Raw genomic sequence first — 20,061 nt, forward strand, 5'->3', positions numbered from 1 at the left:
TACTCGCTCCATTTCCAGTACATCCTTCCTGAGGACTGGTGCCCAGAACTGGACAGCATACTCCAGGTGCGGCCGAACCAGAGTCTTGTAGAGTGGGAGAATTATTGTTTTATCTCTGGAGTTGATCCCCTTTTTAATGCATGCCAATATTCTGTTTGCTTTGTTAGCAGCAGCTTGGCATTGCCTGCCATTGCTGAGCCTATCATCTACTAGGACCCCCAGATCCTTTTCCATCCTAGATTCCCCCAGAGGTTCTCCCCCCAGTGTATAGATTGCCTTCATATTTTTGCCACCCAAATGCATTATTTTACATTTTTCTACATTGAACCTCATTTGCCATGTAGTTGCCCACCCCATTAATTTGTTCAGATCTTTTTGCAAGGTTTCCACATCCTGCTGAGAAGTTATTGCCCTGCTTAACTTAGTATCATCTGCAAATACAGAGATTGAACTGTTTATCCCATCCTCCAGGTCGTTTATGAACAAATTAAACAGGATTGGTCTCAGCACAGAACCCTGGGGGACCCCACTACCCACCCCTGACCATTCTGAGTACTCCCAATTTGTCACCACCCTCTGAACTCGCCCTTGTAGCCAGTTTTCAATCCATGTACTCACCCTATGGTCCATGCCAACGGACCTTATTTTGTACAATAAACGTTTATGGGGAACTGTGTCAAATGCTTTTGCAAAATCCAGATACACCACGTCTACGGGTGTAATTGCGGCAAAATCACGCAACTTTGAAGTCGCAGTAGTGTGAAAGGGGCCTTAATCACTTTGTTGTATTTGATATTTTTGTTTTACACACAGAGATTGCATAAACAGTTTGGCAATAAAAAATGTGGTACTAGGATATTTCCTAATGGAAAAAACTTGGATGGTTTTTCCGACAGAATTCCGCTCAAGCTTGCCTTGCATACACACAGTTCTCTGAACTTTCGACCGCCAAGAACACGGTGATGTACAACACTACGAAGAGCCGAGAAAATGAAGTTCAATGCTTCAGAGCATGCGTCAAATTGTTTCCGAGCATGCGTAGGAATTTTGCGCGTCGGAATTTGTACAGACGATCGCATTTTTGGATAGGAACTTTTCCCGACCGAAAAATAGAGAACATGCTCCCAATCTTTTGCTGGCTGCAATCCTGCCAGCAAAAGACCAATGGAGCATACACACGGTCGCATTTTCCAACAAAAAGCTCTCATCGGAGTTTTGCTGGCGGAATTTCCGATCGTGTGTACGCGGCATTACAGTAGTGTTTACCTCTGCGGTGTCCGTGCTGAAGATGCATCTTTTATTGTTGCATTGGAAGTCAAAGTGTGGAATGGCAGGGGTTAAAGTGTTGAGGGTTAACTCAACACTTAATATTCCTGACATGTGCCTCTTTGTATTGCTTCTTTTGTGTGAAATCCCTTGTGTTCCTGCCATTCCCTCTGCTTTCCTATTAAAAAGTGACCACACTAGGTATGAGAGCACAGCGTGGTCAGTTCTTTATCTATACACTCATTGTTTGCCCTATTTCTATTTTAAACTGAATGGATTGTTTACAAAGTGTGGATTTACATACACTTTTTAATTACTCTTGTCAAATAGAAATGATCAGGTCACGTTCTGATGCTGTTACAGGAAGTCCCCGAGTTACGAACACAATAGGGACTGTAGGTTTGTTTGTAAGTTGAACTTGTTCGTGAGTTGCAACACTGCATTTGTAAGTGTAACTTCGGGTCGGAAACACTGCATTCGTAAGTGTAACGTCTGCCTGTGCATGGATGTGGGATATTGCGGGTATCCAGGACCAGCGTGGAGCACAAGTGGCCGGCATTTGAGGCCGTTCGTAAGTAGGAGTCGTTCGTAACTCGGGTGTTCGTAACTCGGGGACTGTCTGCATTACTGTAAAGCAGCTTTAATATAATAAGTAGAGGATTCACAACATATAGCATTGCTTGTCCACCTCCCACTGCAATGCGTTTTCAGCCCTTAAAGGGCTTAATCATGGTCTCCTTGATTGTGCTTCCTGTTAATTTCTGCTTGACAAGCGGAACAGTTGAGCGGCGATTAACTCCTGGGCGTGCACCTGATTAGAGCTGGAGGTACAGGGAAAGAAGCGGGAGCAGCAAAGCTTCTATTTATTCCACAAACGGGTTAATCAGTGTTTGGTTTGGCCAATTCTATTCATTTGCTACTGAGAAACGTAAATTATTTTTGCCTCTCAGTTGCAGCATATTAGTTTCAATCTGATTGTACAATCCTCTTTACCAAGAACTTCATGTACAAGGCTTAGGAAGTATTTTCATATAAGCGGGACAAGGTTTAACCACTTCGCCTCGGACACCTGTTCACCTCCTATGGACCAGAACAATCTTTACATTTCTGCTATGAACCTGTTTATTCTGCAAGAACCTTGTCTTTACTTAAAGAGGGGGTTCACTCTCAAAAATAACTAAAAGTCAGCAGCTACAAATCCTGTAGCTGCCGAATTTTAATAGGACACAAAGAAGTTTGTTTGAAATCTTTGCAAATTTATTAAAACAAAAAAAAAAAAAAAAAATCCCATGTACATAAGTATCACAGCCTTTGCTCAATACTTTGTTGAAGCCCCTTTAGCACCAATTACAGCCTCAAGTCTTTCTGAGTATTGATGCTACAAGTTTGGCACACCTATTTTTGGGCAGTTTCTCCCATTCTTCTTTGCAGGACCTCTCAAGCTTCATCAGGTCAGATGGGGAGCGTCGGTGCACAGCCATTTTCAGATCTTTCCAGAGATGTTCAATTGAGTTCAAGTCTGGGCTCTGGCTGGGTCTCTCAAGGACATTCACAGAGTTGTCCCATAGCCTCTCCGAACTGAAATGGGACCAGGTACCTGTCAAAACTAGGTACCCCCTCCCCCCCCCATGCCAAAAGAGGCAGGGGAGGAGGACTTAAAGCAGAACTTCCCCTTTTGGGTGGAGTTCTGCTGTAACCACTTCATTATAGGGCACTTTTTACCTCCTTCCTACCCAGGCCAATTATCAGCGCTCTCACATTTTGAATGACAATGGTGCGGTCATGCAACACTTTACTCAAACAAAATTTTTAATCATTTTGTTCACACATCTAGAGCTTTCTTTTGGTGGTATTTAATCCCCACTGGGTTTTTATTTTTTTTGCTAAATAAATGAAAGAAGACAACAAAGACATTTTGAAAAAAAACACGTTTTTCTTTGTTTCTGTAAAAAAATTTTGCAAATCCCCCTTTTTGGAATTTGGACAGTCCAAGGTATTTAGTAAGAGGCATGGTGAGTTTTTTGTCTTAATTTTTTGAAAACGTAAGAAATTTGATTTTTTTTTTTTTTCCTTACATACTGTCACCAGTGGAGTACAGCGTTGTCATATAACTGGTGTGGTAGTGATCAGGGACTGGTGACAGTATGAAAAAAGAAAAATGTAATATTTTTGTTTTACTTTGTATCTTTTTTTTAAAATACATAATATATAAAATCCTGAAGATTATCTTGTACCTCATCGAAATGAAACCTTCATTGTGCTCTTTCAAGACCCGTGAATGCCGCTCTCTTTTGGAAAATAAATAATATATATATATATTTTTTTCAACACTCTACCAGAGCAATATAATGTTACCATAGTAACATTGTACTACTCTGGGGAAGTGATAGGTATTTTATTTTTTTTTTATATATACACATTATCCTTGCTTATAGCAATGAATCTCGGATTGGCGAGAGTCCTGCCCAGCCGTCATCATGCTATAGGCTGTGCGTGAAATGTTTAAGACAACAAATATATTGTTTTTTTTAAGGACAAACAAGGCTTTCTTTTTATGAAACTGTCTTTTTTTTGCAAGCATTAGACAGTAGAACTAAACAAAACTCACTTTTTTTTTTTTTTTTGACCAGTGTCAGTTTAACCACTTCAGCAAGGAAGATTTGCCTGCTCAATGACCAGGTAATGTTTTACCTGTCGCTTTAACTGATAATTGCACGGTCGTGCAACGCTGTACCCAAACAAAATTGACGTCCTTTTTTTCCCACAAATAGAGCTTTCTTTTGGTTGTATTCAATCACCTCTGTGGTTTTTATTTTTTGCGCTATAAACAAAAAAGAGCAACAATTTTGAAAAAAACACAATATTTTGTACTTTTTGTTATAATAAATTTCCCAAGTTTATTTTTTAAAAGCAAATTTTATGTATTCTTCTACATATTTTTGGTAATAAAAATCGCAATAAGCGTATATTGATTGGTTTGCGCAAAAGTTATAGCATCTACAAAATAGGGGAAAGATTTTTGGATTTTTTATTATCTTTTTTTTTTTTTTTTTTTACTCGTAATGGCAGTGATCAGCGATTTTTATCGGGATTATGGCAGACAGATCAGACACTTTTGGCACATTTTTGGGACCCTTGGCATTTATACAGCGATCAGTGCTAAAAAAATGCACTGATTACTGTGTAAATGTCACTGGCAGGGAAGGGGTTAACACTAGGGGGCGATCAAGGGGTTAATTGTGTGTCCTAGGGAGTGATTCTAACGGGGGGGATGGGACTGCCTGAGTGAGGAGAGCGATCGTTGTTCATACTTAGTATGAACAACAGATTGCTCTCCTCACCCCTGACAGCACGGAGAGCTGTCTGTTTACATTGACACATCTCCGTTCTGTCTCTGTGTGGCACAATCGTGGGTGCCCGCCAGTCATCGCGACCGCTGGGCACGCGCATCAGCTCCGGCGTCACGGTGCGCACGCGCCCCCTAGTATCCAAAAGGCAAGCTGACTCAAGGTACGTAAGGGATAGTAGCCCTTGGTGGGCTACTATCCCTGTAAGAGGTGTATTGTTTGTCAACACAATTTACGTGGGAGATCTAAAACTACTGAATTTAAAATCAATGTTACTAACCGAGTTTACCCCATTAAACCTTTCTGTACATACACTACTAAATACGTTGTGTATATGATCACCTGTCCTTGTGGCAGGCAATATGTGGGTAGGACTATATGCACATTTGCCACTAGGGTTGGAGAACATATTGCTAAGATCAAAAGTGGTGATACTAAGCATAATGTACTGAGACATTACAGAAATCACCACAATTGTAACCCACAGGGTTCAGAGTTTATTATTATCAACAAATATATCCCCCCATAGAGAGGGGGTGCCATGACTAGAGGCGTCTCATGTCTGGAAATGTATTGAATATATGAATTAGTCCTACTTTCCGCGTGACTTGAACATCGAGTGGGACATTAACACCTTTATTAATAAGGGTTGTTTATTATTTTCTCATTGGAGTGCAATGGATGTTGAGTTCTCTCTAAATTATATTTTATAACATGTTTGTTTTTGTTTTGATTATTATGTATCTTTAGGGCTATATGTATATTTTATATGGAATATTGTATAGCCGGGTGACTCTGTGTCATGGATCCCACCTCATGGTGTCACCCTATGCATAATTTACAAATTTAAATTTATTTCACTTATCCCCGTTTAAGGATTTTGTCTGTCCTGAGATGGGGTAGTTTTTTAGTTTATTTTTGGGTTTAGTCAGATCATCCCTTTATCTTTATCTTCTTTGTTTATGCATTCATCCTTGAGATGTGATTGGTGTTATTTTGTGCCAATGTCATTTCAGGCCTTTAGAAACGAGGCTTGCTTCACACATGGTTGTGATCTTTGTGGTTAGGGTCATTTCCGGTTTTGCGGTCCATGTCATCATTTATTTCATTCCCTGTTTAACATATGGTTCCGTTTTACCTAGTGGCGCTGTTTTTGTTCCCAACCTCTTCATATTGAGGCTTGGAGAGCATGTGGCAGCGCTATTTTGCTTAATCCCAAAAGTGATGTCACTTCCGGCTCCAGCACCTTCAGAACGAGGCTTGGAGCGCACACGGTGACGCCATTTTGTTTGTTCCCGGAAGTGGATGTTAATCCACACAATTGACACCATGAGGCTGTGGCTCATTACCCAGGTACATTTTTATTTTTTAAGTACAGTGCCTACAGCAGATGAGCACCCCAGATGATGTCTTGTTAGACAAAACGCGTCGGAACGCTCTGCTGAAGTCACTGGTTTATTTTAAAGCGCTTTTTATCAACCAAAATGTGAGTGTATTTCCTCCTTTTTTATCAATACATTCTGATTCAAACGGGATTACACTATGTGCCTACTTCTTCTTCCTTTTCATAAACTTGTCCCATTGGAGCAACTATCCATGCGGTTCTCATTGAGGTCTATTGTTGGAGTTGGTCTTATGGTTGGAGGTTGTGTCCCTTGTGACAGTTCCCCTTGAGTGTATAGCCCTACAAGTCTGATTGACCCATTGGGTGTACACCCATTTGGGTTCAATAGTTCCAGTAAGCCTTTTTGACTCTCTGGTGGTGGATCACTTATCAAGCTTGGGCACGTTTTTCTATGTCACATCGTTATCCAGTTCAAGCGTCTGTTATTTTTAACCAAGTTTTGGATATTTATTATTTATTGTTTGGTTTACCTTTCCAAACATTAAGGGCTTGTATTTTTTCCTTGGATATTTTTCACATAAATTCCATTTTCACATTTGTGGTTGTGACCTTTAGTATATTAATTTCATTTTAGGTTTACTGCACACGTACATTTTAGTGTATACTTATACATCTATATGCTGTTTGTATTATTTTGAGTTTATTCTCAGATCATTTATGTGCACTTTTCTATATATATGTACACTATTTTTTCAGTTCATTCTGAGATTTATTTTGAGCGCTGCACTTATTTTCCACATGAACGGACGTGAGGTAACGTTGTTTCGTCCAGGGGAGCCAACCTGCCACAGTACAACTGCGGCGGCTGGTCGAGAAGGGGTTAAAGGTGATGTTTATTCCACTTATATTTTTGCCTTTTGTAGTTATTCCTTTTCCCCTCACTGCCATGCTAATTACATTTTTGAATAAAAACTTACTGTTTTCATGTCATACCTTATTTTGCACCCAGTGATGTCATCCCAGGAACTCTGTGCATTGCAGGCAGGCCATTTCTGGTGGGAGGGGCTGGCAGGGAGTTGCGATGTTTTTAGGAAGCTATGTACAGCACCCCGCCCGCCCCTCCCACCAGTGCCTCCGTACTCCTCTTCTCAAAGCGAAAACAGGGCCAGCTACTGGGTGGAAATATGCAAATATGAAAATGCCTTGATGGATGGGTGTCAGTCTAAAGAAGTGGGTGTTCTAGGCAGGCTGTATTTGCATGCAGAACACCCTAGTTAATGCCCACGTGGTGCTGATCCTCCTTAATTGAAAGAACTGAAATAATATGAATGAATGAGGCAGGCAAGGGAAATTTTCCATCTACTCTCTGTATAGTGAATTGAGCTATAAGGGAAAAAGCTCCTAAACCTGTGTTAGTAAAATGGATTAGTACACTCTTTATTGACACTTAATCAATGCTTTCAGTTGGGGGTATTCTAGGTCAGCGGTCGCCAACCAGTGGTCTGTGGATCACTTATGGTCCATGAGAAAATTTTGGTGGTCCCCGGGGGTTTCTACTGCAAATCAACATTGTGGTGGATGTATACGGCCCAAAATAGTTTCCATTGTTCTCAATGCCTGCTAACAGTCAATACTGTTAGCGCGCAGTGATACCTGATGCCCATTCTGTAGTTCCGGCTCCTGTGAACTCAGAGAGAGGCATGAGGAGTAGTGCAAAGAGTGAGAGGTGAAGGAGGAGACTTCCAATGACAGTGCTGATCAGACTGTAGGAGGAAGCATGGAACTAAAGCATATGGCTGGATAAGGAGGTGAAACCCAATGATGAGTCTGTGTAAGACAGCAGTGAGATGCCGAGGGGTATAGGGAGCCAGAGTATTGTGTGTATAAGACAGCAGTGTGACCCAGGGGTAGGGGGCCATAAGGCATGTAAAATTAATGTTAGTGGTCTGTGGGATTCAAAACTGTTAGCTTAGTGGTCTGTGAGTTCTGAAAGATTGGTGACCACTGTTCTAGGTTATTGCACCTCCTTGGATTGGTTTAGTAAATGATGACATTGTGGCAGATCACCTCTCGATCTGGCCCGCCTGAAGTAAGGTTCTGTCCTGCACAGATGATATCTTGTAATACACCAGGATTCAACCTGGATCACTGCTGACAGTCTAAGCCAAAATTGTACAACATATCATTTTTTATTATTACACAGAATTTGTATAGAACCAATAGATTGCAGAGCACTTTAAAAAATAAAGGTAGACATTATAGTTAAAATAAAAATCAATACTAGAGGGCCCAGCTCATAAGATCTTATCTTCTAAATGTAGAGGTAAGTGATGCAGAAGGTTATTGCTGTGATGGAAGAGCTAATGGAGAAAGTAAATGTTCAGTTTATTAGGTATAGATGGGATAGAATTTTCAAAAAAGACGAGTTTACAGGTATCGCCTAGAGAAGACAGAGTAGGAGAAAGCGATATAGACTGGGGTAGGGAGTTCCAGTAGATTGGAGAGGCTCTGGAGAAGTCCTGCAGACTTGCATGGGAGGATGTGACGAGGGAGCTAGAGAGCAGGAGGTCTTACGAAGAGCAAAGAGGACGGTTTGGTTGATATTTTGAAACAAGGTTGGGGTTGTAGCTCTGGGCAGAGTGGTGGATGGCTTTATATTTTGTTAGCATTTTGAGTTTTATTTGTGGGATGTCAGAAGCCTGTGGAGGAGTTGGCACAGAGGGGTGGCTGACAATGAGAGGTTGGTGAGGTGAGGTTTGGCAGCAGCATTCATGATGGGCTGAAGGAGGGATAGCCTGTATAGAGGTAAGCCAACAAGGAGGGGAGCTGTAGTAGGCTCAGCTTTTGGATTATCAGCGTCTTTTTCCTTAACTCCACGATTTTCCACTAAAGTACTTAATTAAAACAGAAGAGCCATCCAATCTGAAAGCGCGGAAAACCCCCCGCAGAGGGATCAGAGAGAGGCAGTGGGAATTAGGGATTCTGAATGAGCTAATTAGGCCCACTTGAGCCGATAGATATTAAGTAGAGCTACGGACAGGTTATGGGATCTTGGCACCTCATGGTACAGGCAGATAATCTTGAGAACAGCTCATACAGGGCATACAATGTATAAAATCCTATTTTCCTAAGGGGAAGCGGGCCTCTTTTGCAGTGTCTTCTGTGCCATTTGCAAGGACGCCACTTTAGATTCTTGGATTTATATCATCAAGGCAGCGGCGGTCCATTGGGTGAAGGTGGCTCCTTCCCAGGAACATGGAATTCTCATTGGCTTAATGGGGCTTAGTTTAACTTTTTCTGAATCAACAACACTGTTAAAATGTTTTCAGCCTGGCCCTATACAAGTTAAAAAAAAATTTGGAAGGACAAAGTTGACCAAATTCAGTTGTAATTTTTATAGGATGTTTTAGATAAGGCAAAGCCTTAGTGTGTTTTTTGTCAAGAAACTATTTAGCATTTCTGCCAGTGCCATTTGCTTAAATGAGTCAATGTGAGTTACCACACACTAGCTGAAAGTTAAAATTGGGCTTGTAATTGAAGTGGCTGCTTTATATGTTGAAGGACAGGAGTGGGAGACACTTGGGTGGGTTTTTACAGGAAGGAAAGGATGGGGCTTCCTCAATATGGTGATGCCACTAATAACCCAGAAGAAAGGAGGTAGGGCAGTGGCAAAGACTCTGTGCAAAAGGATTTCTTACCAGATGTAATGGTTCCTGTATATTCACTTAGAGCTAACCTGATTGTTTTAGTAATTTTTAGTATTACATATGTAACTAACTAACCAGCAGTTGTTTTCACAACTCTACACTGAAGTGGGATACAGAGGGTCTCGTTTAACAAAATGCCAGACGAAGGTTCAATCTCAGAAAGTTTCTGTAGTCCATTGAGAAATGTTATGTCAACCTTTTTTTCTACTAGAGCTGCATAATGGTGGTATGAAAGGAACAATCTAGTTAGTTGTTGTATAAGAAGTGAGCGTGCAGAACGTCTAAGTTACTCAGCGTCCTTTTGGGTTGGGCGACCATTTCTTATTTTCCCACAAATTATAGCTTTATTAAAATTCTCGAAATACATATCCAATATAGCCTGAAATAATAATAATAAAAAAAAATGATATCACTTGTGTCCTTGGTAGCTAGAGTGGAGAGAAAGTCGATGCTTGGCAGGTCCTGCTGTATACGTTGTGACTGTAAGCAATGGCCAGTTCCACCAAAGAAAAATAATAAACCGACAGGTATAGTTGAGGGGAAACCAATACCAAGAAGATTCATAATGGTAGGGCAGTTAGGTGATGGGAATATTAAATGATGGAGTTATTAAGAGGTGGCGGTATAAAGAGGTATTTGGTGGTGTAGGTATTGGGAGGTGGAAGTGAATAATAATAATGGGGTACTGGAAGGTGGAGGTATTAGGTGAGGTATTAGAGTGTTCAGTGGTGGGTGTATAAAATGATGGGGAAATAGGTAATGGAAGTATTTGGCAGTGAGGGTTGTAGGTGAAGAATGTATTATGTGATGGGGATATTAGGTGGTGGAAGTATTAGGTTACAAGAGTATAGGTGGTGGGGGTAACAGAAGGAGGGGATAGTATTGGGTGATGGGAGTGGTTGAGGTTTTAGATGATGGGGGTATTGGGGAGGTGGAAGTAATAAGGTATGGGGTAATTGCAGGTGGAGTTCTTAGGTGATGGGGTTATTGGAAGGTGGAGGTATTGGGTAATAAGTGTATTAGGTGGTGGGTGTATAAGATGACGAGGTAGTAGGTGATGGAAGTGTTAGGTGGTGAGGTGTTGAAAAGAGGGGATGGCATTAGGTAGTGGAGGTTTTGGGAGGTGGGAGTATTAGAAAGAGGGGATGGTATTATTAAGTACTGAGGGTATTAGGCAATGGTGGTATTAAGAAGAGGGGGTTGTATTGGGTGGAGGTTATTAGGAGGTGGGGATAATGCGATATTAGGTGATGGGGATTAGGTGATCCAGCCAGGAGCAAGTAGGCCTGGATCATATATTCACTTATCTTCATTTTTACCATCAGTCATGATGCAGCCAAGAAAAAGTTTATTTGGAATATGCATAGCATTCTAACAATGCAGTGTTGCGGATTGGCCAAATGTTGGTTCTGTGTGCTTCCATACGTTCCTCACTGGACACCAGTATTTGTATCTGCATCCCAATTAGCACAGTTAAAAATAAAGTCTACCCTAGCCTTTAAGACGTGTGTATTTTAGTATTAAAAATCTTGAAAAGTGTAATAACACATAACTCCCATCCCGAGCAGTGCACAATCATAAAACCTTCTGCCTTGTTGCGCTGAGAGGAGATGTTAGACACAAAACCTGCCATCTTTATGGTAAAATGTGAGAGTTCCTAATATTTGGGTATAGTTACATTGGTTTGGTTTTATGATGCATAAAGAATCAGTATTTAGTGTCTATGAATATCAGAAAAACAGCTGGGACCATTATTCTTTCTGGTGGATCAATAATTCATAACTGGACACAGTTACTGTATACATTTTTGAAGATTGTAAATGTATAAAATCCTACTTGTGCTAAATATCTGATCTGAAGTAATATTACAGGTCAGGTTTCTGCCTTGGCTGGCCTCTTTCAACACCCTCTGGCTGGTCACCCCCTGGTTTGTACTTTCCTACAAGGTGTTAGGTTGTTTCCCAAATGTAAACGTAGTTGACCTATTTGGACTTGAATTTGGTACTGTCAGCTCTTAAAAGCCATTTGAGTGGTCTTTTTGGTGGCTATCACTTTGGCATGCAGGATGGCCCGAGCTGTCAGTGCTGTCTTTTCAAGCAGCCTGTTTTGGTTCTATACAGAAGTAAGGTTGTATTCCATCCTTGCCTTCCTTCTTGCCAAAGGTGGTGTCATCCTTTTTACCTGAATGAGGACATTGTTCTGCCTTCTTTGTTCCAGTCCTTCTCGCGTGAAGTAGCTCATCATGGTCTGGATTTGGTTAGGGTTTACCTGAATGCTGTCGCTTCTATACGAAATAATGGCCTTTTTCTTCTTTTTTTTTTTTTTTTTTATTAGGGGAAGGCCACCTTGTCATCCATCATTTCCCAGTGAGTTTGTCTGAGGGTGATTCAGGCTTTTGCCAGTAAAGGTCAGGAAACCCCTTCCCCTGTTACTGTTAACTCTAGCAGGGATTTCAATGCTTCCTGGGTTTTTCATCACCATGCCTGTTTCTCAAGCTTGCAAGCCAGCTACCCGTTTGTAGAATCTAGTAAAGGTGTGAACAGATAAAGTGTGTGTGTGTGTGGGGTGGGGGTTATGGGTGCCCCTAGACCTCTGAAGCTATGCTGTGGTTTCTGGCACCAAGCTGTTAGTAGCAGATCCTTTAAGTCCTGTAAGTTGCTAGGTGGACCTCCATGGATCAGCCTTGTTTTGCCAGCACTTGATTTTAGTTTGTTGCTTGCACAAGGGCAATGTTTGTTTGTAATTTGGGCATGCTGTTTGAAGCCCTCCTGCATTACAAATGTGTTTACTGTCTTGCTATATAAGTGCAGGACAAACCTGCTTGGACTGTTTCTGGTGTCTGTCTCATGTGTAACTTGGACTGTGCTAACTGCTACGGAACATCTTCCTTTGTTGCTGTTGCATTATCCTTCTGTAGTGTGGACAGGGTTAAACTGAATATGCAGAAGTGCAGTAGCCATCTTTAAGGAGACCACTATGCTTGGCCTAATAAATTCTTTAAAATATATTAGGGCGTGTGAGTGAGGTGTGTCATCTTCAGTTGAGCAGAGAGATCACAAAAGAATGGGGTCTCCAATTATTTTTTTTTGGCCTGCAGCTTTATTTTGCACCTGCCAGTGTGACTTCTAGTGTATTTTTTGGTTAAGGCACTGATTGACAAGAAGAACGACAAGTCTCAGCATAGTTGGTTAGTCTGGGAGCAAGCACTTGTTGGGGATTTAGTTCCCTCTTAGTACTCAATATTGTGGAAATATATAGAAGCTATGTGGAGGTATCAAGGAGACCGATATTTATATATCAAAATACAAAGCTACTGACCGTTAAGGCTGGTACACACAGGCCAAAATATCAGCCGGTTCAACAAACCAGCTGCCGTTCGGCCCATGTGTACAGTAGCCTGTCCGACAGAAGCCAGTCAAATGGCCGGCTTTTATAGAAAGCGCATGCTGGAAAATTAGCATATGATCAGCGATTGCAGCCAGTGGTTATGAGCGCTGATCAGTGTATTCTGTACCTTATTCTGATCAGTGTATTAGTACATAGCAACCTCTGTTTGTTTTTTTCCTGTTTAGCCCACTGGGTTGAACAAAAAAAATAACCTCCCCATGTGTACCGCACATTAGTCCTTTTAATTGTATTATTTTTCATGGCCTGCCGAGTAGAGCCAGACAAATGCCATGGGTGAGGTCACCAGCATGGTTGTCTATGTATACTGACTGTTCCTTGTAATATGCTGCTGGCTCTAAATTCTACCTAAAGATACTTTTTATTTATAATTGATCTTGCTGAGAGAAATAAGAAATATGACCAAGTACTTTTTTTTTTAGGGAACTGTAGAAATCACAAATGTGTAAGCATTAATTTGTAAATGGGCTTTACATAGCAATGATCGCCGGAAGCATCACCCCAGTCTCCAGCAGCTCCTATAACGTGTTTACAGTCTCTGACCATTTTTTGGAGCATGCCGTTGTCTTTGTCCATCTTCGGTTGCATATCTGCTGTCTCTGATTCGTTTTCTGTAGCATTACAATCACTGAATATTATATGTAGCTCATTGTTCATGTCAGGGGATGCACTCAAGGCTCCCTGCACCAAGAACATTGACCATCACTGGTGTAGCTCCTCAACTTAATAGCAGGAGCAACTGAGTTGCTATGAAATTTCAGTCAGCACCTATCATCCTGCTCCCAGTGGGGCAGGAATCAGATCACATACAGATATTGGTGCCTTTGTGACATCTGGGAACATGCAATGTCCCTTCATCCCTGAAGCACAATGCCCGCAAAGGCAGTCACAAGCCAACTGTCCATCATCTCAAAAACAAACTTCTGTTTTACAAGGTCCAGTCCTGCCACAGTGATTGAACAAGGCATTCTTTCCCCTGATGCCAGCAGTGGCAGGATCTCTGTGGGTGATCTTCCCGGCATACTCCTGTGCAGGGGTGGAAGTAGGCAGCTTTATAAAGATTGAGACAACTATTGGCCTTCATTGCACTGCTCTGGCTCCTAGGGTTGGTCAAACCAATTCATTTTGATTGTAATAAAGAATGGTTATCCCTTTAAGTGTGTTGGTGCACCTCTGCGTGTTTTTAAGTACAATTTATTACAAATTCTAATAAAAAAATGTCCAATATGTTTGTATGGGGATGAAAAAGGAACACACAGAGATTTACAATTTAGAAAACAAATTGATTTAATTTAAAAAAAAAAAAAAAGCAGCATGGCAGATAGAGATATTAAAAAGACAAGCGGAACGGTAAGGAAATAAACAGCTGAAATCCTCTGAAAATAAAATCTAGCAATTGTATTAAACGGCTGAGATTACAGGTGAGTCAGTCAGTTTGCTGCAAATCCCCCCCCCCCTTCAATCATCTGCAAGATATTCAGAAGACAGTATATGTTTTGGCACTTAACACATGCATAATGTGGGGGTACACACTAGGTTTTTATTATTATTTTTTTTTTTTCATTTAACCTAGCAGGCTTAACCAAAAAAAAAACAACACACCATACAGATCGCTGTTCTAACATATCCGTCATTAGTGCGGCAATCTCCCCACTAAGCTATTGTGGTCTGTAAGGGGGCCTCCCCCCCCCCCCCCCCCCAAGACAGTGATTAGTGCTCGCAGCAAGCGCTAATTGGATGCAGCCAGTCAGTAGACCGGCTTCTGTCACACAAAGCTGTACGCATGGGCCGAAAGTCAGCCGATTCCTGCCAAACCAACCGTTTGCAGCCCTTGCGTACTCCGCTTAAGACTGGAATTTAGTGGTGAGGGTTCACCTCAACTTGGGGAGAAGTCAAAGCCCAACATTCCCGGAACCCCCAAAAGATCAATTTAAAGCTTAGCACTTGCAGGATTACTCTAAAGTGTACCTATCAATGTAAAGGTTGAAGCCACCTATCAGGAGCCACTCCATTTTAGATGCCAGGTTCCACATTTCCTGATAGTGGCAAAGGCCATTCTATCCTATTATGTATGAATCTATTGGCCAGTAAATTGACCTATTCAATAAGAACAACTTTGTGATGTTCAGCCAGCTTCCACATCCACTAGGAAGGCACCTTACAAGGGCCAGGGGCAGCACTCTTACCCACAATCTACTGCTAAATTAGTATCTGTATTGTAACATTGTGATCAATGGAAAACCTTACTATATACATTCCTGTAATTATCTAGGCCCTGACACTTGTTTTGTAGACAGGTTCTCATGCAGCCCTTGCTGAGTAGTCCATTCTATTCCAGCTTTTTTGTTGGCTTGAATATTAATCATTTTTTTGACAGTGTCATCTGATCCTGGTGCCTACACATCTTGCAGTGCCTTAAAATGGATGTAAACCCTCTCCTATACCCAGTGAAATGAACAACCTCAGATGATACACAGAGATGAAACAAATCTCCCTACGTACGTTTTACATGTATATCTGATGTCTTTCCCTTTCTATATTCTTTAGAAAGTGAACATCATGTTAGAATTTTAACTTCCTCTTTCAGCTGTGGAAGGGGATTCTTGGCATACACTGTGTGACAGCTGATTGGAGGAAAGCCCCCCCCCCCCCCCCCCCCACATAGGCAGGGGAAGAAAGAAACTTGCAGAGCTGTACTGTGAATAGATCAGCTCTCTAATAGATTTATAGAACTGGGCACAGTTCCCTTGTGGTCTGCTTTGCTGCAGTGTGAATGCAAACTACTGTATGCTGGAGTATAGTTCTCTCTGTAATAAAACAGGGATCATTGGTCCAGTTAGCAGAGGATTGTGCATGGGAACACTTCTTTGCAAACCAGTGGGGGAGGGTGGAGAATCGGACTTGGGTGCAGTTCAGTTTAACTGGCTCAAGTGTGAGTACATCCTAAGCACAGCTCACCCTCTTGGTTCTGTTGATTTGTGTAGGGCGAGTGCTCTGATCTGTGCTTTTGGGAACAGTTAAGTGTACTGTGCCTGGGACCTACCTCTTGGAATAGGTAGTCCTGAGCACAGTTCACTTGTGGTCCATAACAGTTTGCTTCAGTGGCAGTGCAAACCATGCTTTGGCACAAAACTTTCCCTAGATCACTGAGCACAGAAGCACGGATGACACAAGTGTGCCAGAGAACACTTATTTTAAAGCACAGTGTGATTGATGACCAGCAGGGTGTGGAGGAACAATCAAACTAGGGCATGGTTCAGTTCAACCATGCCCAGTGTGAACACCCCCAAGCTGTATGTAGCCGCCATTCAACTTCAGATGCGTGTTGTGTGTCCCATAGGGCATGCTTTTTTTGTGCAATGAGCCATGTTGTGACAGCCCTTTTATTTTTGAATGGGCTGGCATATGGTATGTGAGCATTGGGTGCCATTCTATGTGTACAGGACGGGTTTATCATGCACATTTAACTGCCAGCCTGTAATCAACGCAGGCTCATTTATAAAGATCAACAGAATATCCAACTTGAAGCCAGTATCACCAACCATATATGATGATTGCCCTGTGAGTGGGAACTTATTTCTACTGTATGATGGAACAGTGGGGTCATTTAAGATTACAGGGGGAGAGGTCTTCAAACTTTATATTCCGTACTTTAAAAATGGCCTGCATTGTTTTCCTCTAGTCCTGAAACTCTGTAGCAGGTCACTTATACTGTTCTACCAAAACTGAGCCACAGGGAGGACATTCCTCCTAGTACATAGGATTAGGCAGGAGGGAAAACATTCCTGGTTTGAATGCAGTTTTTTTTTTTTTTTTTTTTTTTTTTTTGTAGTCAGGAGGGAAGACATTGAGTGTACAGCAGATTAGGGAGGAGGGAAGATGTTTCACTGTGTGTACAGGATTAGTGAAGAGGGAAGAAGTTCTTTGATGTACATAGGATTAGTCAGGAGGGAAGGCACGTCTAGATATACACAGGAGTTGAAAAATGTTCTTTGATGTACACAAGGGTGGAAGGACTTCGTGTAGGTTTTTCGGCATTGCAGATTGATGCTAAACGTTTTGTGGATTTTTAGAACCTCCAAGAAGTTAGGACAATGTAAAAGTCTCTGCTGGGAGATTTTAACTTCATTGAAGTCCTTCCTTTTACAGTGCGGGACTTCTAGGCAATGGTGTTTTGGACGCAAGTTGTTTAATTAATTAGGTGTTGATACCGTTATGGATGATGAATAAATCACGTTGCCTGACCCACATTGCTGGTTGTATGAATCACACATGCATTGACAGAACTATGCGGAGCCGTGTGAAGGAGGACAGATTCTTTTCATTAACGTTTGTCATTTTTACAACATACTTTATTGAGGCCATTAATAAAGATTCATGATTTTAATATATGTACACTAGACTCCAAGACCATCGTAATAATTTGTGAGATATTTGACCTCCCTGTTGAGCCACCTTGTAGCATGTTTTGGCTTCATTGTTTTAGATAATAATTTGGTGAAGTCGTTTCTCTCTACATGAAACCTGCCGGAGAGAGTGCCGGCCGAAGTTTAGTTGGGAAATTTCTCTCTAGTGTGAGTGCTCCCTGTTCACTGCAGGGTTATGGTGAAATTCTTCAGGGGTTGCACTTCCTGCTCCTCTGGAGGGTGATTGAGATATTCTCTAATGTGAGTGCTCCCAGTCTGATTGCAAGATGAGTTTAGAAGAAGTTTTGGCACCTGGTGCAGGTGAGAAGGATGGGGCAGCTGAATGTACATATATTTAGGTGATGGCAGCCAGTGCAGCATTATTCAAGATTTATGACATATTGGCACATTTTGTGTAATTCCACAATCTGGTTACCATGGAGAGTCACAGGATATGGTGGGTATATATATATATATATATATATCTATATATCTATATATGGGTATATATAGATATATATATATATATAAATAAATAAAACATCCTGTTCCTAAACCATGTCCATTAGCATAGTTAGTTACTCCCTTCTTTGGGGGGGTGTAACATTATTCACAATTTTAGGAAGGCTTTCCACAAAATTTTGGAGTGTTTCTGTGGGAATATGTGGTCATTTGTGAGGGCAGGTGCTAATGTTGGCTTAGAAGACCTGGCTCACACTCAGCATTCCAGTTCATCCCAATGGTTGGGTTGAGGTTCAAGGCTTTGTGCAGGACATTCAAGTTCTTCCATGCCTAAATGGTCAAACCATGTCTTTACGGAGCTAATTTTGTACACAGAGGCATATTGGGGGGGAGGGGGTGGTTGTTTATTTACTAAAACTGGAGAGTGCAAAATCTGGTGCACCTCTGCATAGAAACCAATCAGCTTCCAGGTTTTAGTACCAAAGCTTAGTTGAACAAGCTGCAATTAGAATCCAATGTGGCTATGCATGGTAGCCAATCCGCTTCTGAGTGCTCTTGTTTTAGTAAATCAACCCCGCAGTCATATTGGAGCAGCAGAGGGCCTTCCCCAAGCTGTTACTGCAAGGTTGGTAGAGCACAAATTTCTAATATGTATTGTTATGTTGTAATTTTGACCGTACACTTCACTGGATACACCTGAATGCTTTCATTTGTAGGGGGGTCCACATACTTTTAGCCATAGAGAGTAGCTGTACACCAGGGGCTGTCAGCATTTAGAATATTCATACGTCTGCCTTATTATCCAGAACAGAGACCTCCGTAACCATCGGAACACTTTGGCTAGATAGGTGATCTTTGGAGGATACTTGCATCAGTTAAAAAAAAAACCAAACATTTGTACTGATTTACAGTATCTGAAATATTAAAAAAAAACACTTTGAAAAATTAGGTTACTTATAAATGATTTACAATAAAATATTATTATATAAAATCCATATATATACATAAATAGATTTCAGTGGTTATTCTCACACAGGGACAAGACTGGATCCAGCAGTCAGGGATGTGCCTAATATTGCTGTATATCACCATTTTTTTAGGACGTCGCTCCATTCAGGTTGAGGCTCCTAGTGGAATCTTTGAGGCCCTCAGAATAAGGCGGAGTTCCTCTCTTTATTGGCGCTGAAATAAACATCAAGAAGGTGAGTGCCTGGTGCTTGTCAAAATACAAATTGTAATCTTTCCTTCTCTTACTATTTGCGGCATTGGAAATCTTTGAAATTGTATTATTCATTTTTTTTATTTTCTTTTTCTTAGTCCATTCACACTTCTATGCTTATACCATTAAACCATGTACTCAGGCAGGTTTGCTATTGCTTTATATGGTGCATCTGTATGAGACACATTTAAGAGTCTAGTGATGACAATGTAAGCACACAGAAAGGTGTGAATCCAGCCTTAAACATGAAGTTTAATTGGTATATAATTTTACCTTCCCTTGTTTCCCCTCTCCCCCTTTGTCAATATGCTCATAAACTTTAACTACTTGCTGACTGGACAACAGTAATTTTACTGCTGGCCGGCGGCGGCGGCTTCCCCAAAAACAGTGATATACCAGTACATTGTGGCGCACATGCATCAACGCGATCTGCAACCAGATTGCGGTGCTCAGTATCGGGCCGCTGTGAGCAGCCCAGATACCATGTAGTCACCTGAAACCTAGTAAACAAGCGTAATAAATGGAATCCATTCATGACATCATAGTATACTACTTCGTGTGTGTTCTGATCACCAGTCATCACATGGTACCTGAGCCAATAACAGCACCCTGTACTCTGTAATAGCTGTGGGCCAATCAAAGCATCAAAATAGTAAACAATGAGTCATGAATCAAAGTCATTAATGACTGTTAAAACGATTGCCATTACAGTATTTAATACTGTAACAAGCAATTTTACCACCCCCCCAAAAGTGTGTGTGTAAAATATATATACATACACACACACACAGCTGTGCTCATAAGTTTACATACACTGGCAGAATTTAGGATTTCTTGGCAATTTTTCAGAGAATATAAATGATGACACAAAAACCGGTTAGTGTTTGGTTGAAGCCATTTATTA

General features: G+C 41.3%; 1 protein-coding gene across 7 annotated transcripts in view; it reads right to left on the reverse strand.

The window, feature by feature from the left end:
- Nucleotides 1–15,715: 15,715 nt before the first annotated feature.
- The window catches only part of CEP128 (centrosomal protein 128), a 361,449-nt gene continuing 357,103 nt past the window's right edge, over nucleotides 15,716–20,061 (reverse strand). For all 7 annotated transcript variants that reach the window (XM_073610796.1, XM_073610792.1, XM_073610795.1 and 4 more), the window contains one exon: nucleotides 15,716–19,120. In XM_073610796.1, the coding sequence (XP_073466897.1) occupies nucleotides 19,035–19,120 (86 nt within the window). In that variant the 3' untranslated portion in view covers nucleotides 15,716–19,034. The remainder of the gene's footprint in view (nucleotides 19,121–20,061) is intronic.

Source organism: Aquarana catesbeiana, linkage group LG13, assembly GCF_042186555.1.
Source record: "Aquarana catesbeiana isolate 2022-GZ linkage group LG13, ASM4218655v1, whole genome shotgun sequence".
NCBI lineage: Eukaryota > Metazoa > Chordata > Amphibia > Anura > Ranidae > Aquarana > Aquarana catesbeiana.